The following is a 23,126-nucleotide window of genomic DNA, read 5'->3' as shown; positions in this document are numbered from 1 at the left end:
TTTTAAGGTCAATAACATTATTCCCTTTTTGGAACTGCAACAGTACTCGAATTCGATATTTTGGATATTTAGATGAAAGCTTTTACAGTCGCGGGGGAATTGGGGGATATGTCGATTGCCTTTCCCTGAGCAAATTGATTTGAAATGTTTCGTTCATCTTAAAATAATACTTTACTTCTACATATTGTGCCGATTCCGTGTTAATTGTAAATGGCTATTGATAATCAGTGTATTCTGTGATTCATTCAGTCTGTATATATACCATATGGTTATTTACATTACAAGGTGACAGTGTTCTGTGTCTGTTTATCGGTGCGTATCGAAGGAAATTGAACGCAAAATACCATTTTCGTCTGCTTGATTTATCTGTGCATTCACTATTCCATTCAATATTGTTCTGAAAAATTACGTCGCATGCACTTACTGGTTGGTTTGAGCCAATTTCAAGTTTCGTATCTACTGAACATGTGTACATTGCATTATGAGAAAGAAATTCTTACAGAGTACAATGGTGAAATACATTTGCATGTAATCTGTAAAAAATAAATAATTAGAAACAAATACACGCACATTGCTAAATTATCGGATGTTTCCACGTGATCGTATTTTGTATCCAAAGCATGTGCCGATATATTATTGAGTGTCTGAAAAGAAATGATACATCATTTTTACTTTTATCTGATTCTTCCTAAATCAACGCTGATTTAACAGAACTGTAAATGCCCCGGCTGAGGTTTCTGATACAAATGAAAAATACAAAAACATTGGAGAACTTCTAACATGATTGTGCGACCCATTATAACAGTATAAATGCACGTTCACATCCCGTTCACAAATATTCAAAAACGGACCATTAAACGGTGACACGTACACATTCATAATATCGAACACAGTACAGGGAGTAAATTGTATCTTGCTGTCGTTACATTATTCGTTACATTTTTTCGGGAAATCCGTAATATCGTACTTGTGTTGTCTGATTGTCGCTCGTAGAACTTAATACTAAACAGTATGTAATCGCATTGCTATATGCACCCCTCCCCAGTATGAGAACCAGGGTTTGTGGTCAATATGAGACTAGATTTCTAATGTATATTACCCTTACGAGCGTTGACCTTTGATAGAGGTGTTTTTAGACGATGAACCAAGTAGGAAGGTAAGTAACTTCTCCTACGCATGCATTAACAATATATGTCAATGGCTTTTGTCATTTTACATCATAAACCCTGAATATTGCGGATGTTGTTCCCAATTATTGAACTTCATAAAACGCCTTTTGTGACGTCAAGCACAATCTGGAGTTTGATTAAACGGATAAGATCGTCGTACAGCATGGTGCTGCAAGACACCTTGCATAACACTCGCCCTTAATCTTATATTCAGTGACAACGATAGAATTTTCTGAAATTGCTTCTCCATAATGTGCAACACATGGAGTACACATTTGTCATAGGATATGTACATTATGTATGTTGTTGGATTATGTTTTCACATTTCGAGACCTACATACGTCACCGTTTACTACTATAATATATGAAATGTACACCTAAAACCATCGAGTGGATTTGGAAAAAAGTATAACTTTGTTTTTGTTTGTATTTTTTGAAAGCGGCATTTTAAAAACCTTAAAAGATAAAAAAATATGTCATCAAAAAAATAGAAATAATAATTAATTCGTTTAATGCCACTCTGGGAAAATACATAAAAAACACGGATACATGGATAAAAAAATATAACTTTGCATTTTAAAAGCCTTAAAGATAAAACCCATGTCATTCAAAAATAGAAAAAAAATAATTCGTTCAATGCCACTCTAGAAAGATACATAAAACACGAATACACAAAGAAAATTCAAGAGAACATAAAATACAATTGTAACAATCCGGCCATGTCGAGGACGTATAAACGTGCCTTTAATTGGATTCTCATTTATTAGGATACATTTGATCGCTTATGGTGGCTGTAATTGTTACGCTTTAGTATGACCCATTAATCACGGCACTGTTCAATTGTCAAGTTCTAGTGCGAGCTAAAAGGTGGTAGTCATGGGCAACCTATTGTTGCTCATCACACTTCCGATCTTAACGATGTGGCACTCTTCAATTTCATAATTCCTCAAGCCGCCCACCATAGAGCCTGGTCTGAGACCTCATCATCGTGGTCATGGCAACTATTAAAGTAACAGGTACAATCATTATTATTGTTATTATAACTATTATTGGGGATAAACTGTTATAAATTCGTCGACAGAAAAACGATATGGTAGGTTGTTTCCACACACCACCAACAATATGAAATCGCGGTGTATCGTAGATGTTTATAAAACAACGTCTATCCGTGTATTTCTACTCCAAGAAGTTGACACGCACATTTGCACAATGAATATGTGTTCATTGTAGTGGCAAGTTGTTAATTATCCTGTTTGAACATCTCATAAAAAGCATTTCATATGACGTATTCGCGTAAATATGGTAGTAATAAAAGATTCCATATTGTACGGTACACATTTTTCATCCAATGATCATTAAAATATGTTAACGTTCTTTTAGAATCATCTGTCGTACTGCCGCCCGAGGTTATGAAAACAAGAGATCGTATATTAGCAATTCTCTCACTGGACCCACCACACTGGTTCTGTGCACTTAGAGTTAAGAACTCCGTCTCGTCTCTGTTGAAATCACGCACTGGAGCTCAGCCATGATTCCACGAGTTGTCGTCTGTCTCATGTTATTCTCAGTAGCGGTTACTTTATGCTTTGGTCTTCAAGAATATCCCTGTGACGGTGAGTGATATTTTGTTTGACTTTTAGTTGTTTTTGTGACTCTATTTAGCTACACGTAACTTCGCTTAATATTTCAATCACTTACGTCACCACACTAGCTATACTATTAATTAATTTATTGTGATTATAGCTACAATACACAATTGTAGTTTTCACTATATTAGTGAGTATTTTTTGTTGTTGGGACCTTATGATATCGAAAAGAAACATGGTAACAAGACAGATCTGATTCCTTTATTTATTATTATTCTTATCATTATTTATTTATTTAGAATTTCCTAGCTATATATATTATAAATATGCGCTGTACATATAATACTTAACGGAAATTCAAAAAATTATTGCAGATGAACAACTGGTGACTGAGTACCAAGGATTCGTTTGCCCCAGTGATGGTCTCTACCCAAATCCCGACGACTGCCATTCATTCTACGCGTGTTCGGATGGTTCCTTCATGTCCATTCCTTGTGGACCACCAGCCAGTGACGTGTACGACCCAGAAGCGTGGAGTTGCAGACCGGAATCATCTTTCACAGAAGATGAATTGAATATGATGTGTACTTAAGTAGGAACACTTCTAGAATTGACACGCATGCATTACGTGGCACTCCACATCCGCTACTCGTGTGTTGTAAGGATCATAAACTCATGTAAATCGGACCGTCTGTTGTACAGTGACATGTGAATATTTTCTACACTCTCTCGTATCGACGCCATTTGCGGATAGAAAGTAGGACATGTTTGTCTAATGTCTGGGACAACGAGTTTCGATATGTATAGTATTTAACTTGAATAAATATCCAACCGTCTGTTTATAGTTGACAATATGAATGTATATACTTGACCTTTACTTTTATTTATCAATACACATTACGTGTAAATTCATACAATGTAATAACTACTATTTCAATACATACACATACTGTTTCATAGTGACAATGGGGCGGGTTCTTTAGATTAAGCTCTCGATTTTAACCGACATTTTTACGGTATGGTTTCTTGCATTTCAACGACTACATTTGGGGAGATATAATACAGTTTATCGAATTGAACATACCCACCCAGATATTTATCAAACCTGTTGTTGGGTTTGCACATATTATACTGTTATTTTTGTTTCACAAAATGCACTACACAAATATATGTAATGTTTGTAATATATGTGACAGTTTAATAACAGCCATGATTACATACGAATTAGCAGTGAATAAACTTACAACAACAAATACATACTGTGGTAATTGTGAAATAGCCTAACACCACGGGTGAGGTGGGGTGATGTTTGTCAATTACCGTAAATACATTAAATATTTGACGTATATTTGTAACACTGCGAATTGTTGTTTTTTTCGAAGCTATATAAACATATACTAGTAGTATGGGACATTCTTGTAATATTTATGTATGTAATAAAAAAGTAGTTATCATGATTTAACTATTTATATCGCGTATATCACCTTATCGCTTAACAGCTATTTCGTCAGATAATGACAAAGCGCACCAGATATATAACAATATTATAACACATTCTGATGCGAAAAACATCGATAGCATAAGCACTGAAAGAATCGACTTATTTGATTAAAAAATCATTCAATTGCCATTATTAAATTTAAACTCAACGAATGACATTCCGTAATTATGTCACTGTCTTTTTGACTAACTATATAGCAGTGTGTTCGTTGTAGCACTGTCACCATACACAGTGGAAAGTATATCGAAATGCCTCAATTTATCGGTCTCTCGGAGAATGGCTGTTTTTTTTTTAAAATATGAATGACGTATGGACAACGTGTAAGCGGTCAAAAACTGACAATGTGCGGTTAATGTATTTTATTAAGTCAATATGGATGATTTTTTGATAAGGATTAAATAATTTTGATATTTCATCATTGATATAAATAATTTAGTATGACTTACAGGTAAATAAAAAAGCGGTATTGCCAGTAACCCTAAAAGCATTCGTTCAATGAAATTGTGAAGAGGTAAGTGCGCGAACGCATCCAATTTCATGTTAGGTAAATTACATGCAATTTTCACAACGCTATGTTGCTGTCAACATAAGCTTTTTATTATTGTATGATAAAACATATTATGTTTTCCCTATCAAAATATAATACCAAACAAAAATATTAAACATAATCAAAAACAGTTATCCATATTAAAATATCGCCCTATTCGATCATAGCGTTGGTGTGTAACCGTTAGTGCTAGAGCTATGTTACAATATGTGTTCTAATTGGTGATGGCGGTAGTGATTCGTAGTATACACACTATAAAGCAATTATTCGAGTGGTAAACGGTAACTTCTATGAATGATCGGCCTGCTGAATTGAATCGGTCGGGACACCTAGCATATGGAGGTACTTTAGATTTGCGTCAATCAATCAAATTTGCATGCAATTCTTTGACGCAGACAAGTCCCACTCGATTAGTCTCACGGCATGTAATCCCGGCGGGCACATATAACTTGTAAAAAAATGCGAAACAGATATGCCCAGAGACTAACGAGCAGTTCTTTATTTAAATTCCAAGGTTCCCTTTCCAGCTGTGTTATGGTTCAGGCACGTTCCATGTGAGGTGTGGAAACAAAATTAGGGTAACTACTCAGGCTAGGTACAGTTGTCATCTGAAATCGTTTTCTGTGTGTGAGAAAAGAAAAAAATAACATTATTATTATTATTATTATTATTATTATTATTATTATTATTATTAATGAGCGTGATAAAAAAAACGAAATATAAAACATGAAAAAAAAAATCTAGGAAACCTGAGTCTGATCTTAGCGGCTGAGTTTTATAAGCCATGCGGACAACACAGCTCAGATTGTTGACAGGATTGTTTAATATACGTCGATTGATTTTTGCGCTTCGAAAACAATATTTTGTAGCAATTGACACTGTATTGGCACATTTGAAAGTTGGAGACAACTGAACCCCGTCCAAAATCACACTACATAGTATAGATTTATTATTATAATTTAATTTTAAACCTGAAAAAAAGAATTGCCATACATACTGCAAATTTCAGTGAATTGAATTACAAAAAAAACACACATTTATTTACAGTGTTCCGATCCACTAAGTATTTGTATATTTTAATTTCTGGTGAATTCACATTCCTCCCAGTTCATGTAGCCCATTGAAAAATAAGAAAATATGCGTCTGAATTGTATTTACATTTATAACTTCGATTGGGATTCCTTTGGTTTAATATTCATTAGATTTCACCCGCAATGTGGGAATGTAATCTTTGCTACTAGTATTTGGATGTATACAATAATACGCCGAGAGAGGGCAGTAAATTAGCAAAACACAATATGTGTGTAAATGTATTAGACACCATGCACGGCACAGTAGTTTTTTCTCTCTCAGATTAATACTATATTAGCACCCCAATCCTAGTATCAGTGACCAATCTGATTAAAATAAAATCCTAGTTTGGGCTTTATTTTTTTTAAATGTGTATAATAATTTATTTTTATTATACATTTTCTTTTGCTTTGTTTTAAATTATCATGTATCATTTATTTACTGGCAGTTCTTTAAGAGTTTTTGGTAATCGCGAGAGCCCACTGCACTCGGATTTGACTCTTATTTTTTTATCAGTTGCACAAAACTGAGCATACATGTCCGAGGGGAGACATTTCTACGATTGACGCAATGTTTGTCACAATACAACACAGAAATATAGTAGTATGCTAAAATTGTATATTAACTGCAGTATTAATACTTTCACAGTGGCTCCCGCATCAAATTTGTGAAGTGTGAGAAGCAGACACATTTTGCAGTTTGACAAGACTTCATGTTCTCATCGATATTAGTGATATTTTGTTGATTTTTGACATATGTGTTGACCTTTGATAATTCTCACCATTTATCAGTGAGAATTTGAATTTTCGTCATTAAACTGTTTTATTTCAAAATTCACACCACCACCACGGTGAAAAATATCCGTTATTGGCGTGAGTGATATCAAGTATAGATGAGCTGCGATAAAGTGCCAGTTTCTCGCTCTAAGTATCACATTTTTTGCAATTCACACTTTGCAGAGTAGCAATACTCTGCGGACAATCTTCCTGTACAACTCATTACATTAACTTCAAAGTTGATAAACCATTAATGGAAAATTGTATTTTTTATTTATAGATGAGATTCCACAATATTCACATTTTTTTCACTATATTAAAATTTGTTTCTTCATTTCCAACAAATGTGTACATTTCCTGCTCCATCTTCGCCAGCCAAGGTTCGTTTATTCAGCCATTGCTTCAACTTTACGCCAAACACTGGGAATAATTAACTAGAATGGAAACAAAAAAATAAGTAAATCGTAATGATAAGAACACTATAAACAGCTATAGTGCAATAATGCAACAATCGAATGAATCCCCAAACTTATTCGAACGCAACAGATTTAGATTGTACAACGGCCACGGCCATGGTAATTATATGGTCGAACCGGTGGGAAAACGTCTCCCGGAATAATCCCGCAAAATAATGACCTAAACCACAGGGAGCCCAGGAACTATGATCAACTGTACGCACTCCCTATGAGCGCGGGGGGGGGGTATCGGCTGGTATCTAGTGTAAGAAATAGACAAGGGATGAAGGCTCCAACCAGCTAACATTTTTAAACTCGACAAAACAGACGAAAAGAATGAAAAATAAAATCTAAAAAAAATACCAGGTTGAAGAATATTAGTTGCTCCTTCAAATTTCGCCAAAGCCTTACCTACATTTTACCGATATCTGCAGAATAAATCAAGAAAACTACAGAAATTTACTCCATTTAGGAATTCCTAACGGTTTGCCCGAACGACGACACAGTTGGAGGCGTGGCCTGTTCAGCATTTGTCAACAACCAATCACAAGACTGGTTACGAACCACATCGAGGTCACGACTCGGTTAGCCTTGCTCAACTGGTTCGTAACCAGTCTTGTGGTTGGTTGTTGACAAATGCTGAACAGGCCACGCCTCCAACTGTGTCATGCGTTCGGACTAACCGTTAGGAATTCCTAAATGGAGTCAATTTGTGTAGTTTTCTTGATTTATTCTGCAGATATCGGTAAAATGTAGGTATAGTAAGGCTTTGGCGAAATTCGAAGGAGCAACTAATAAATATTCTTTAACCTGGTATTTTTTTTAGATTTTAATTTTTATTTTTTTCGTCTGTTTTTTCGAGTTAAAAAAATGTGAGCTGGCTGGAGCCTTCATCCCTTGTCTATTTCTTACACTAGATACCAGCCGATAACCCCCCCCCCGCTCATAGAGACTGCGTATTGCAGTTGATTATAGTTCCTGGGTTCCCTGTGCCTAAACTGGAACCATTCAAAATATAATCATAAAAAATTGTTACATTTAACAATAATAAACTTACCGAAAACCGTGTTTTCCCCGATCCGTTTCATCGCTAAGATTGGTAGAATCCGCCATTTTATTTGAGTGTGTTTGGGATCTTTTTCTGACCGGTGACGTTACCAGGCGCGCTATGGAAAGTGGTATATGATTGTTTGACTGAACCAGTCAGAGGGGAACTCTCGTTATAATCTCGTTATATATGTGCGTAATAATAAGTAATAACACAAGGTAAAAAATATAAAATAGATTCACGCCGTACAATACATCAGATTTTAATCAGAGTGGCCTTCGACATAATATAAACATGATTGTGGAACTCAGTGCTTTTCATTTTTGTTGCGTAGCTATTCGCCTTTCGTTGCCGTTTTTACTTTCACTGGCAAATACCATTACTAAACCATCAATTCATCAATGACTTCGCTACCCTATCAATCTTAACGTGTTTTGAAGCAACTCATTCGTCGGTCCGCGTTCTTTTCGAATTGCGCGAAAGCAATGTATTTACCACCTCGAGTTGTACGTCGCAAATGACTAAACACGACGCGACCACATGACTGTATGTGGCGCATTAAATAAAGTAAATGTTCACATTTTGGGGTAAATATATATGGAGGGGTAGGTGTTCATATTATATTAGACACGATGCATGCAACACACTTATGAACAGCGGGTTATCATTAACTGTAGTGTGAAATACGTATGAGGCGATGTTGATACATTAAAGAGCGGTAGTCGTCGCTCCGCGCATGCGCGTGATATATGGGACTCATATAAACAAAAATGTTGACTGTTGCACAGATCAACGAGTACAAACTGAGACGTTACGAAGCTTTAATTGGGTATTTTTTAGGTGGTTGGAAGGTATCGAAAGAGTTACCGGTGGTAATTAGTGCAAGTCGCAACCAGGTAAAACCTCATACTTTCCATAAGAATGCATTGGATTGTGGGAAAATCAACGTTTATATCAACACAAATGTCGCACATGCACAGCGCGATGACTGTCGCGCTTTAAGATCACTTTCGTTGGATGCGAATTAATGCACATCAGAGAGATTGAACTTGGCGGGTAATAGCTTTTTATTCTTCCACGTGTTTCAGTTATTCGAATCGTATTTCAGTTTTAAAGCAAAAAATATGATGCACATACATACTAATGTTTTTCTGTGATCCAGCTTCATCTATTCTACGGCTTTGGTCTATATTTAATCGTGTCTATCGCCCTCTTGAGGCGCGTATAACTACCGGAACAACTGCGATACGGGCACTGTCTCCTACAGCTATACTGTGTCTTGCATGTTACTTGAATAACTGTTGAGGCAATGAAGAGTTGGGAAAAAACAACGATGAAACATGATGCGCATAATAACACATAAAATTAATTCTTAATATGTTAGATAGGCAGAACAATACTTTCTTAACACTATTGGTAAAGCATGTTCATGTTGCGTTTAATTTCATATTTTAAATATCCAATATAAATGATTGGGGCGTAGTGAGCGGTGATTATGCATATATTACGTATTAACTGAGTAATTCCCCAATACCAACACAAAATAATCATCAACTCAGGAACCAATCAGCGACGTCCATATAGTTAGATAAATATTTCGGTTTAAAAAAGAAAAGAAAAGTGTTCTGGGATCTTTGTGTAATGATCATAAACGTACAATGTGCTCGAATTTGTTAACGGTTGCCTCAACGGATCGTTTGGCTGTGAAAGTTTTGTAATTTCCCTTGATTTGTAAGAAACGAAAAAAAAAAAAAGACCTTAACTTGTCTCGTTATTTCAAGCAGTATTCAAGGTGGTTAGCCTCATAGAGTAAATATCAGTAGATTAATAGGAATTATTTTAGTATCACTTTTGTGCCAGCTGACTGTGCTGTATGTATACCTGAACACGTTGCTGCTCTTCCAGTCCACGAACCATCTCTATCGCAGTATCTAGTATAGGCACCTCCGGTAACAACGAATCCAATCTTGCAATAGTATTCACATTTCGCCCCATAATTGTAATCACCAGAACATACAACTTCGCCGTTAAGGGGCTTCGGCAAGGGATCACATCTCTGACCTGCTGAAATAAACAGCATTCAGCGTTCACATCATAAATGCTGGTCACCATGAAGACACAATAGCGACCCTTTCTACTGTGGTTATAATTTATTTACGCTCCAATGGAATATAAGTGTTGTTTGAATTTTTGTTGAATATTCTAGTTTATAATGGTTCGATGAAAAATCGTTATAATACACTGGCAAGTACGTCGTTTTTATAAATCGGGTGGGCGGGTGAACGGTTTTAGTTTACATTTTAGTTGACGTACCTGCTTACCTGCTATTATCGCACGACATGTTAAGACAATACATACCTGAACAAACAGCTTCCGTTCCACCCCATCGTTCTCCATTACAAGTCCTCACTCTCGCACCTGTCAGTGTGTAACCTTGATCGCAAGTGTATTCACACTGGTCTCTGTCATTGTATCCTGTGCAGCGCACTGATCCATGGGGAGGATCTCGCAGAGCAGGGCAGCTTTGGCTCTCCCCTAGAAAACAATGGATAGAGTGCATGTATGATTTGTTATACGATTTTATGTTGGATGTTACGCAGTGCGCTGTTGATATCATACAGAGAATTATAAACGCCCAACAACACACGTATCAATGCCAAGAGTAATATTGAAAATAACTAAGTAGATGTGTGTGTGTGTGTGTGTGTGTGTGTGTGTGTGTGTGTGTGTGTGTGTGTGTGTGTGTGTGTGTGTGTGTGTGTGTGTGTGTGTGTGTGTGTGTGTGCGTGTACTTGGATTGCTATATGTTGCGAGGACAAAAATACAGATATATAGCTACTTCCGAGGACATACACACCTTCCGAGGACCTTTTTCATAGTCCTCGGAAAACATAACTTATATTAATAGTTAATTCGATTATTAATACGTTTTGCGTAGCTTAGGTTTAGTATCGGGGGAAGGTATGGTTCACGTTATATTAGTATTAATATAATTGTACCATACCTTACCCCGATACTAAACCTAAGCTTCGCAAACATTTCTATGTTCAGTCACGGGATATTCAACTCTTGTTTAATTAAACTTAATTAAAATGCAATTCTCCATTGTATTGCATTGTAATTGAGTTTAATTAAACTCCAATTAAAACGCAACCCTATATAAGAACGCGTTTTAATCGAGTTCATATCGCAACTATATTAAAAGTTAATTCAACTATATTAAAAGTTAATCCAATGAAGTCCTCGGAACATATTGCAATACAAGTATGCGTGTGTGTGTGTGTGTGTGTGTGTGTGTGTACTTGGATTGCTATATGTTGCGAGGACAAAAATACAGATATATAGCTACTTCCGAGGACATACACACCTTCCGAGGACCTTTTTCATAGTCCTCGGAAAACATAATTTATATTAATAGTTAATTCGATTATTAATACGTTTTGCGAAGCTTAGGTTTAGTATCGGGGGAAGGTATGGTTCACGTTATATTAATATTAATACAATTATACCATACCTTACCCCGATACTAAACCTAAGCTTCGCAAACATTTCTATGTTCAGTCACGGGATATTCAACTCTTGTTTAATTAAACTTAATTAAAATGCAATTCTCCATTGTATTGCATTGTAATTGAGTTTAATTAAACTCCAATTAAAACGCAACCCTATATAGGAACGCGTTTTAATCGAGTTCATATCGCAACTATATTAAAAGTTAATTCAACTATATTAAAAGTTAATCCAATGTAGTCCTCGGAACATATTGCAATACAAGTATGTGTGTGTGTGTGTGTGTGTTTAACATGTTTACGTCACATGTTACTATTTTCATAAATGTTATAGTGTGATTTTCTAGTACACAGGTAGTTATTAGGTATAGGAAATATAATCTTTTTCACAACAGTGGGAGTGCAAATGTCACTAAATACATATACTTAGGTACAATTTCATTACAGCTTGTTTAGCAAAAATTCTTCCGCTCGTAAAAGGGACTACGATATAAATAATTTAAACTGTCACGTGGTCAGTTCTACTCACTTTCACATACGGGTTCCGTGAGACTCCATCTTAAATTATGTCGACAAACTCTTGTTCCATGACTACGTGGGGATAATATATAACCCGCATCACATGTATACACACACATGGTACCAACGCGATTGTCATTGTAGTCGCATTCCAATTCGCCGTTTGAGGGCCTGCGCAACCTCGAACACGTGCCGCCAGTCACAGGGTTGTTTTCTGCAAATGTTCACGATATAATAACTAACACAAAATAACTACAGTGTGTGTATTGGATACGGGGGCGCCCGCCAGGTGATTTAGTAATCTCCCATACAATCATCATTAACAACAATCATATGAATTATGCATCGCAAGTATATCAATTGTAAACATTTGTGACTAGGCAATGTAAAGTAAGATATTGTGAATTTCAGATGCCACTAATCGCACTACGTACACTACTGAAAACGTGGGTTACTTAAGCAATAACCCCCGCCGAAGGCGGGTATACCACGAGATATTGCACAATTCACGACATATATGCACGAGCCGCAGGCGAGTGCATATATGGAGTGAATTGTGCAATATCAAGTGGTATACCCAACTTCGGCGGGGGTTATTGCTATTGTATTATACCAATACATTGACAATTCGATAAAACTTGTAAAAAAGAGTTTACTTTCATCTACTAAAAGATCATGATTATGGCCCTTGAACATGAATATTTATAAGAACAGTATGTAGTTGTACGCTGAATGCATACAAAAATTACATGCGCAACACAGTTCAAATTGAATACAAACTAATTTTTATTCCACATGAAAAAAAACATGTCCACGTTGAATAGAGCAGCGTAAACACAAATTAGCATAACAAAGGATGGCCTTTCTGACCTTTTACTGACGCACAACGCGATTTGAAATACAGGGTTGTGTACAGTTTGGCCACGTTTTCATTCCGGTTTTTGTACAATTTGGACTGTAATTTGCCCATTGAAAGTACAGTTGTGAAATAAACCGGTTTTGTGACTCATCATACTACTTGTAACTGTGGATATTTGACGTTCAGCGGTACGCGGCGGGACGCGGTGTATCATGTACGGCGACCGGCACAGCAACCTCAGTTCCAACATCTGACCTGGATACCTTTGGTATAACCAAAGTTTTGTGACAGTATGACTGACAAGTTTTGTCGTTGTTCTGGGGTAAGTTTGATGGTGTAAGATCGGATTTTCGCATCGTTTTTGTGACACGTACATGATATGCCTTGTCTCAACTCCGGCCGAAAGACTTTGCACGCCGTCGCTCTAATACAGTGGTTGGTGTACACTCGGCACAAATCTGTAGCTTTCGAAATTACCTTCATCATCTCCTGTAATTTATTTACCCATAGTGAAGAATTACAATACCATATATCGTCGTCGAATCCTGCGTTGTCCCCACAGTCAGCTGGCGCACACGTGACAATAAAATAAATACGATATTTACTACATGGGGGCCGCTATCTTGAATGACGCATAAAACTAAATAAGAGACAAGTTGTGAAACGCGTTTTTCAGATTCCTCACAAATCAGGACAAAAATACCAATCTTTCACAAAAATACGGTCCGTTGGGGTTATATTAAGCCAACCGATAACAAAATTCGGCCTAATTCGTCGTTTTTGTGTGGAAAAATCCCTTGCATACGAACACCTAATTACGCGAAGAACCTAAGGCTAAGTTAGACAGGTCTGTCTGGGCAACTATTGGGGCTGTTCGTTTTTCGCCGATATAATTGATACTATCAATATTATCGTCTAATAATGTCTAAAAATGTTTAAGTTAGACATCTGTTTGGGCAACTATTGGGGCAGTTAGTTTATCTTCGATATTATCGATAATACCGATATTATCGTCTAATAATGTCTAAAATGTCTAAGTTAGACATCTCTTTTTAGGTAACTATTGGGGCAGTTTGTTTTTCTCCGATATTATCGATAATATCGATATTATCGTCTAATAATGTCTCAAAATGTCTAAGTTAGACATCTCTTTGGGCAACTATTGGGGCAGTTAGTTTTTCTCCGATATTATCGATAATATTGATATTATCGTCTAATAAAGTCTAAAATGTACAAGTTAGACAACTCTTTTTAGGTAACTATTGGGGCAGTTCGTTTTTCTCCGATATTATCGTCTAATAATGTCTAAGCTAGAAATCTCTCTTTAGGCAACTATTTGGGCAGTTCGTTATATCAATATTATTTATAATATCGGAGAAAAACGATCTTCCCCAATAGTTGCCCAGACATCGGTGTCTAACTTATACATGTATTTTATTAGACATTATTAAACCAACTGCCCTCATAGTTGTCCAGGCATGAGTGTCTAACTTAGACATTATTAGACGATAATACCGGAGAAAAACACGAGTTAGTGATGACAACATTTCATTAGATTTTATTAGACGATAATTATCGGATAATGATTTATATGATATTGTCACGCCTTCATGAATGATTCTATTCTATCTAATTTCGCGAAATGGAGGTGTTAGCGCGAAATCACCCCCGACTGGTTTATTCTGCAGGAAATTCATTGCTATTAAATATTCATGATACACATATGAGGTGGGCGTGGAAATACGTGCATAATGAGGTCAACATGGTAAAAGTCACCCTGCAGACCCAACATGGCGGCACGTTGAAATTCGTGTTTGTCGTAGTCGTCGTTTTTAATTCATCACAATGTGTAAAAAAGTAACTCGTACTAGTCGTAGAATTAAAAAAAATCGGCTACAATCAGCCGACGTCTTCTCGGTCAGAGGTCAGTTGAAGGGACGTTGTAATTAATTGGCTTAGATGATTGTCAATTAGAATACTCATTATCACAATTACCCGTTGAAAAATCGACTGGTTCCTGCAGTGTCGATAGAGGGCCATGCAGAATAAACCAGTCGGGGGTGATTTCGCGCTAACACCTCCATTTTGCGAAATTTGTTATTTTATTTAAACTACAAAAACAAATTAATCGCCCCGACTGCGCAGTCTAGGTAAGATGTAGCAATCGTTTGTTAATTTGGCGTAAGTCGGGGTCGCGGGACGGTCATATGGCCTGTAACCATAATTTTTAGCCATCCGCCATGGAATTTACCTTTACTATAAATAATATTTTCATCATCATGTTCATATGAACAGAAAACTATGAATTGAAATCATCAGCTTGCATATTATTATCCCTAATTATATACACTTACCACAACGGCCTTGTACTCCAGACCATGTACCATCTGCTCGACACACTCGTACAGTTGTAACTGCATCTGGCGTTAATGTGTATCCAGAGTGGCATCGATAATCGCATCTTGTACTCACAAGGTATTTGTCTTCTCTGCTACAATCTATATCACCATTGGGTATTCGAGGTAGTCGAGGACAGGGGTTCGCTGTAGAGTTGAAATGATCAAATACAACCAACTTATTGTAGTACGTTATATAGTACGGCAGAAATTGGTAACGACTGATTAGAGAAATGGACTGACATGACCCGAATAGTTGGTTTTGCAAACTTTTTCGGCAATCGGCTGCATTTTAAACAAGTTGCAGCTTGTTTATAATCATCACATGGCAACCAACAAGAAGGCTATTTCAGCAATCCGACCGAGATAGTTAAAAACATAAGGTCAGTAGCCTTTATTTGCGTCTGGGGTAAATAATCGACCTACCTAACCTAATTAAATGCGTTTGCAGCAATAGCCTGTAGCAGTTGATGTATCAAATTGCGCTAGAGTTCTCCCATCCATGGAGCTAAAGTACATGCCTCAACTAATTAGAGTCATCGATGGCGGGGAGAATGGACACAAACGAAAAGTTCAATTTGATTTGAGAAATGCTTTTTTTCAAATGTTGAATCTAAACTCGGTGACAGTGGCGAGATTTAACACTACAACAAGACAATAACTAGTTGAGGACATGGGAAAAACTAAAAGTTTTCATTTTCCCCCACACTTCGATTGCTTTAAAAATACACCCCAGCAGTCTCAAATTTCTTTTCACCACTTCTGCCACTTTCTGTTTCAGTATTTATTTATTTATTTATTTATTTATTTATTTATTTATTTATTTATTTATTTATTTATTTATTTATTTATTTATTTATTTATTTATTTATTTATTTATTTTATTTATTTATTTTATCGTGTCTGTCTGGAGCTTGTTCATATTGCCCTGGTCTGAAACCCCTATTTGATTCATGTTCGCACACACAAATTTATGCCGTCCTAAAATTTAGGCAAGCCTAAGCCTTATTTCCAGATGTGAACCCACCAATTGAGAATAACTTACCCCGACACACGGCCTGTTCTTCCGTTGTCCAGCCAGCCCTTCCTAAACACACAGTTCGCCTAGGGCCACTGACGTGCTGATACCCAGCATTGCACACATAGTCGCAATAAGTTCCTTCCTCGATGGGGTCGTCAGGAAAGCACATGATCACTGCATTTGGTGGCGCATGTAGGCGCGGACATTCTCTATTGGCTTCGCCTATGATAACGAATACGTACCAGAAAATGCTCTTTAAGTTTGTCTTAATATTACATACCGGTATTTACTCATTGTATTCTGTAGGGAAAGGTTCGGGTCGTGGAGTAGGGGAGACTAAGACGAGGTGTGTCTAGTTAGAACACAAAGTAGCAACTGATTTAAGGTATAGATGCAGGTTCGTGGGCACTTGAGAGAGAATTTTCTTTTTTTTTGCTTTTTATTATCCAAACAGTCTTGGCTATAGACTGTTAAAATTTCACAGCATTGTGAATAGTGGAACATACTCAAAAGTCGATTTTAAAATATAGAAAACTGGTACAAACATTCTTACTTTTGAATGCTTAGCAAGATTTAGCAAGGCTGTACATAAATAATAAAAAATAAACATGGTGAAAAAAAGTAATGACGGGATCTCCATATTATGCATTATATTTAACTTTTTACAAAACTATAATAGGTTTAAATTTGGAACTGTTACAGCCATTTTAATTATGAGCATTAGCAAACTTCTTACTGAGAGAATGGTTATGCAAATTAACAATTATCTCCACTTGTGTTTTTCAGTTTAGCATGGAAGTTCAAATCTAAATAGCTCCCACAATTCTTGTTTATTTTGAGTGAAACTTTCACACAACGTTTATCAGTTGTTTATTAACAAATGGGCGTCCAGGCGTTTATTTAGTATGTTTTGTTTTCATATTACAAAGTTGTCAAGCAGGATGTGTGCCGTATAGTCAATTCCGGTCAGTATTTCACACTTCGAATGTCATTGTCCGAGAATGCAAAGCTTTAAAAATAAGCCCAGACGTCCTTTTGTTCGTAGAGACGTTGTCAAAATAGTGTGAAAATGTCAAGACAAACTGACAAAAACTGTGGGAGCTAATTAATTTTCAATCTCTCTAACCAACCAGAAAACACGAACGGAAATAATGGCCGTTTTATGAAAGTGACGTTAATCTTCCACAAAAATGGCTATTGCATCACGACGACATGCCAAAATCCATCATACACCGACGCTTGCCGATGTTCAATGGTCAGATAAAAAAATAAAATAAAAATATTTAGAATACTAGGGAAACGGACGTAAAATCGTCCGCGGAGTCAAAACCTTGCGTGAAAACTGTCATGGCGTCGTCTTATCTTTTCCACTTAGGGAGGGGCACAATGGATTACGTAAAGCCGATGAGATATTCATACAGTTATATAAACATAGCGATCCCCATTGGGTGGGTTGAGTCTAAATTTACCTTTCCTCAAACCTTTAACAAATACTCTGTATGACGCAGTTTTTCACGATCTCCAGTGAAATGGATCATGCGAAGTTAGACGGCCAGGTTGAAATGGGCCGTAATATTTTGCTACACAACGGCTATTCACAGTTTTTGTACTCAATCGCCGGTGAGAAAAAGTCGAAATGAAAGACAACTATTGTAAATCGAAACAGGTTTCATTCAACTACGAGCAGACGCGATGGGTCGATAAAAATTAAAACGAACCCTGACCTCTGGAAATACCTCATTCATAGAGTGCCATAGGTCGCCGAGCACGGCCGTACAACGTACTTTGCGACATCGCTACAGATGCATGCTAGCTGACAAGGGGGTGTCCGATTAAGGTAACCAAGATGGCATCGCAGAGTGCGTGATTTTTCCGCGGTGTTTAAAAACAGCATCTCGTTGCCGATGTTTCTGTAATTTTCGGGGTATTTTTTATTTTTAAGTAACCGAGCATTTCACGTTTGTGTATTTTGCCACTGAAAAGTTAGTTATCGATGACAGCACATCAATGGTCTGAATGGTGTTTATCCACTACTACATCGCAATGCTATCAGCACGGTGATCCTTACAGCGAAAACTTAGTTAAAACTAAGCATCTATATACTGTTACATGTCAATATTTGTGCAAACAGAAATTGTAGGGTAGCAGGATGTTGCATAATACTTAAGTCGTAAAGATTACCGTACATATGGTTAGCCATTCGTTCTTCTTATCTATGCCGTCAAAGACATAACACATTTTCCGACATATTCTAACTATCAGGGGGTTTTAGATTGAAATTAGACAGAGAGGATGTATTCAGCTTCGACTTTTTTTTTGTAGGTTTGCATTCTCGGAAAATTATCGAAGTTTTATATTGGACAGGTTTAATATTTAACAGAGAGGCACGCGGACCCGACGTTGGTTTTCTTGGTAGCTTGAATTCTCTGAGAAGTATTCAAGTTTTTGATCGATACTAGACAGCGAGGCATTCGGTTCCGACTTTGGTTTTCTTGGTGGCTTGAATTCTTGAAGTTTTAGATTGATTTAAGATTGCTTTTTCGGAGGCTTTAATTCTAGAAAAGTTATTGAAGATTTAACTTGATATTAGGAATGTCGGTTTTGGGGCCGACTTTGGTTTACTTGGATGCCTGAATTCCAAAAAAAACGGACCCGACTTCCTTACTGCGAAATTATGTGCTTCACTGCGGATTAATTTCTTAGGTAGCTATAAAATGATTATTTTTGATATGTCCCAAAAGGTACAAAGGGGCAAACAAAGGTCATTAGTTTGTAGAAACGATGCATTGAAACATGGTAGGTTTCATAGCACACAGATAAATAGTTATCCGTTCAGACGAAGTGTGCCCTCATTGGTGAGTGTTTTAAATAGGCAATTTTTACTTTACTCATGTTCTGTCGTTGTACTTTGATAAATGTGGTATGTCAATATTTCTGCGTTTACTCATTTATTTTTCATGTTTTAATGAAAGATTATATTGTACTAGTCAAACCTTAGATTCGATCTAATATCGATCTATCAATTCGAGCCTCCAGGAAAACCAACTCAAGCCGTCACGCTTATCAGGATGTTTCAGATCATTCGACTTAAAATAGCATTTAGATCGATATTATTTGCATTTTATTGAGTTATCATTTCAAATGAGTTCCATAATTATCCGATAATGAAAGAAAATACAATAACTTGCCTGATGGTTCTGTCTATCCAATCCAGTAAATCATGCCGCAAAAAAGACAAAATAATATTCAATACATTATATGCCATTCTTACATTGTATTGATGATGACAACTAGTAAAATATAGTGAATCATGGTGACTTACAATGGCACACAGGTTCTGTGCCAGACCATTCACCGTCCCTTCCACATTCACGAACAGACGACCCAGCTAAACGACATGCCTGTTGTGCCGAGTCATTACAGCGGTACGTACACCTTGTACCTGGTTCATTGTTTCCTTGGCAATTGACGTTACCATGTCTGGGATTATTTAGTGGACGACAACTCACTGAAATTCAAAATAATAATGTTATTTTTGTTCTATAGTTGTTGATTCTTTTGTTTTTCTTTTTTGCTGTACGATTAGTTTACTTACCACTTCTACAGAATACCTCACGTCCCGACCACTGCCCATTGTTACAGTCCCTGTACTGCGAGCCGCTTTCTATCACATATCCAGTATTGCAATAATAAGTACATCTTCTTCGTCCAGAGTCTCCCTGGCACTGCACATATCCATTCCTAGGATTTGGTAGGTCGTGACATTCGACGCCTACGAGGGCGAAACGAAACCAGAATGTATTATTCTCATATGACACACATAACAAATAACATAGATATTATTTTAGTGTAATAATCATGTGTCACTTCCCAACAACAAAAATGCACGTAATTTTGCACAAGTTCATGGTAGCAAGCATAACGTGTAATCCTTGCGACCTTAATCATTTAAATCCGGGAACGTATAAAACCTAAACCGTAATCTACCCTCTAACACGTTAATCTCTTGGAATCAAAAATGAATATGTTTTCATTGCGCTTTCCCTCAAAAAAATATTTCCCCTTTGTGATGAGTCCATCACATGTCTTACGTGATAATGATCGCGTAATAATATACTGATTGTGACGTGTGACGAAGTAGTGAGGATCATTGATTTCGTGAATTGATCATCACTGAGAAAGTTGTTTAACATACGTGTACAGAGGACCTCTCTACCGGACCATCGGCCGTTATTTTGGCACGTTCTACTGGAGCTACCGCTACCCACACTGTAACCTGATTGGCATTCATAATCACAGCGAGACCCGTATGTATAACCATTGCAACGTACGTAGCCATTCCTCGGCGATGACAACTCTGGGCACGATATCTCTGGTAATAAAATAAATATTAATTACTTTTAAGCAAACATGAGACGCTTATAATGTATTATGAAGTTTAATATTCAACGTTTTTCTTACCTTCGCAAACTGCTTCAGTCCCTGACCAGCTACCCGATTCTTGACACGTTCTTTGCGCCGACCCCCGCACAAGGCGTAGACCGTCGTTGCAGCTGTATTGGCATCTAGAACCAACCGCATTCCCGGCAGTACAAGTTATCAGACCGTTTACCGGAGGTGAGAGAGTGGCACACGAACGAACTGTAAGATATAATATACACATGTATATTGAACTTTAAGACAACTTATGCAATAATTAGACTTGAAATGTGCTTGTGTTTCACTTGACTGTTGATACTTGAAGAACCACGGCCGTTAAAACCAAACTAACACCCGCAATAACTGTTCCAACGAGTTTTAACTTACTATAAACTTTATCTTAATACATTACCATTATTTGTAGGGAGAACACTCACGTTGGCACTGTGAATCCGATCCTGTCCATCTGCCATCATTTGAACACACGCGACTTGCAGGACCATGTAGTGTGTATCCGGCATTGCAGTGGTACTGACACCAGGATCCGGGATTATTATCACCATAACAGGAAATATGTCCGTTAGACGGAGAAGGTAAGTGGGGGCAGGGTTCAACTTTTCCTGAAACGAAATAGAAAATAAACCAATCAGTCAAGACGAGTAAAGATGTTTACTCTATTGGCTAAGTTTAGATGTCATTACACACATGTATAAAAAATACCCAATTGAATTGGTACTGTATGATTTTTCTAACACTCACATGGAGAGTTTCGCTGCGAAAAACATCGCACGCAAGCATATAATTCGTAAGAAGCTGAGCTGATCGGTGGAGCGCATCACTTGTATTAAATAGAAATGAAGTGTCACTAACTTACTTTCGCATATACCATTCGCACCTGTCCAGTCTCCATTAGTATTGCATGTACGTGTTGTGGAGCCTACCGTAATATAATAACCAACATCACAGCGATAGTGACATGTTGATCCAGGATTTAGTCCAGAACAGCTGAGGTAGCCATGTGGCGGCGCACTAAGTTGACTGCATCTAATGGCTATTTAAAATACGATATGAACTATTAGGCATCGATATTTGTATTACTAATATGTCATTACCACTGAGCACTCAAGATAAAATTGTACAAAGGAATTTTTAATTAAACATACATCATGACGTTCTTTGTAGAACATATTTTGTTTCTTTTTCTGGAAATAGAAAATATGCAATCTACTTCGAAAGAATTCTTATTAGATATGCTCTTGACTCGACGACAGAAACTTGAGCTATGTAGGAATGACTGGCAGCAGTGCCCTGTTCAACTTACAATATTGGAAGCTTGGTACTCTCTCGAAAATGTATTTTTCACATTACAATATTTCAATTTTATTCATGTTTGTCTGTTAATCAATTTGAGAATAATAACCGGCTGGTATGTAACAACCTATCTTCTGATTATATGAAGTGCTGACGTCACACGATACTCAACTATAGACATACGAGCATGAATTAAATTATTATTGAGCTATTAGTATTAACTGTCTGTGATAAATGAGTCAATATGTTACATGTGTTCCTCTATAATATTTCCACAACATTAGAGCCTCTTCCCGTATTTCTTTGAGTGGAATGGGTTCACTCATCTTGTGAAATAATTAGCATATTGCGGGCATAATTGCAATCATTTTGAACTTGTTTGTTTTTCGAAAGCCCCTTCCATTTTATTGAGTCAATTCGACTTGACTTGAAGACGGGCATAATTACGTTTCTGTGTCCCGAACGGTGCATTTGATGGGATCCGAACCAAAGCAATCAGCATGTCCGCTGCTTTATCAAGATCAATTTTAGCATTCCAATCCCATAGACAGTGTACACAAACCGCACATAAACATAGAACATTAGTAGTATTAGGTTTGTCACTAAACATCAATTTTGGAACTGAGGTATTCCAAACCATCAACGAATAAAACTCATAAATAACAGGTAAGCAAACCTCTACAACGAGCTTCCGAGCCAGTCCAGTGCCCATCAGCTCTACACCTTCTGGTCTCCGTGCCAGACTCTAAATAATATCCTACGTTGCATGTATAGGTACAGGTAGAACCCGGGATATCTCCTCCACGACAACGCAGATCGCCATTTACCGGTGGCATAAGTATATCACATCTACGAACTAAAATAAAGTTATGACAAGTTTACTACGTATACAGAAATGATAATAATTGAATCAAACACAAATATTTTCGATTAATTATA

At 37.0% G+C, this 23,126-nt stretch overlaps 2 protein-coding genes across 4 annotated transcripts in view; one reads left to right on the top strand and one right to left on the bottom strand.

Annotated features, from left to right (window-relative positions):
* The first annotated feature begins 2,570 nt into the window (after positions 1-2,570).
* Positions 2,571-3,607, top strand: LOC100367325 (uncharacterized). The gene is made up of 2 exons (XM_002739055.4): positions 2,571-2,782; positions 3,130-3,607. The coding sequence occupies exons 1-2, from the start codon at positions 2,698-2,700 to the stop codon at positions 3,345-3,347; spliced, it is 303 nt and encodes a 100-aa protein (XP_002739101.1). The 5' UTR covers positions 2,571-2,697; the 3' UTR covers positions 3,348-3,607.
* A 320-nt stretch (positions 3,608-3,927) lies between these two features.
* LOC102800559 (P-selectin-like) overlaps positions 3,928-23,126 on the bottom strand; it is a 31,292-nt gene continuing 12,093 nt past the window's right edge. The window contains exons 6-19 of one of the 3 annotated variants that reach the window (XM_085502117.1): positions 22,864-23,043; positions 21,751-21,927; positions 21,314-21,496; positions 20,919-21,098; positions 20,653-20,829; positions 20,053-20,229; positions 19,780-19,965; positions 16,482-16,679; positions 15,395-15,583; positions 12,192-12,395; positions 10,512-10,688; positions 10,035-10,217; positions 9,291-9,451; positions 3,928-5,424 (exon numbers count right to left, since the gene is read on the bottom strand). In XM_085502117.1, coding sequence (XP_085358243.1) covers positions 9,327-9,451; positions 10,035-10,217; positions 10,512-10,688; positions 12,192-12,395; positions 15,395-15,583; positions 16,482-16,679; positions 19,780-19,965; positions 20,053-20,229; positions 20,653-20,829; positions 20,919-21,098; positions 21,314-21,496; positions 21,751-21,927; positions 22,864-23,043 — 2,336 coding nt within the window. In that variant the 3' untranslated portion in view covers positions 3,928-5,424; positions 9,291-9,326. The remainder of the gene's footprint in view (positions 5,425-9,290; positions 9,452-10,034; positions 10,218-10,511; positions 10,689-12,191; positions 12,396-15,394; positions 15,584-16,481; positions 16,680-19,779; positions 19,966-20,052; positions 20,230-20,652; positions 20,830-20,918; positions 21,099-21,313; positions 21,497-21,750; positions 21,928-22,863; positions 23,044-23,126) is intronic. The other 2 variants (XM_085502118.1, XM_085502119.1) reach the window with 2 other exon arrangements.

Source organism: Saccoglossus kowalevskii, chromosome 8 (assembly GCF_978046115.1).
Source record: "Saccoglossus kowalevskii chromosome 8, keSacKowa6.1, whole genome shotgun sequence".
In the NCBI taxonomy this organism is placed as follows: domain Eukaryota; kingdom Metazoa; phylum Hemichordata; class Enteropneusta; family Harrimaniidae; genus Saccoglossus; species Saccoglossus kowalevskii.
The sequence above is the reverse complement of the archived record's forward strand: the minus strand, read 5'-3'. Positions and strand labels throughout refer to the sequence as shown.

Coding starts and splice junctions, on each gene's coding strand:
- LOC100367325 (XM_002739055.4), top strand. CDS start 2,698: ATGATTCCACGAGTTGTCGTCTGTCTCATGTTATTCTCAGTAGCGGTT. Junction 2,783..3,129: donor TCAAGAATATCCCTGTGACG/GTGAGTGATATT, acceptor AAATTATTGCAG/ATGAACAACTGGTGACTGAG.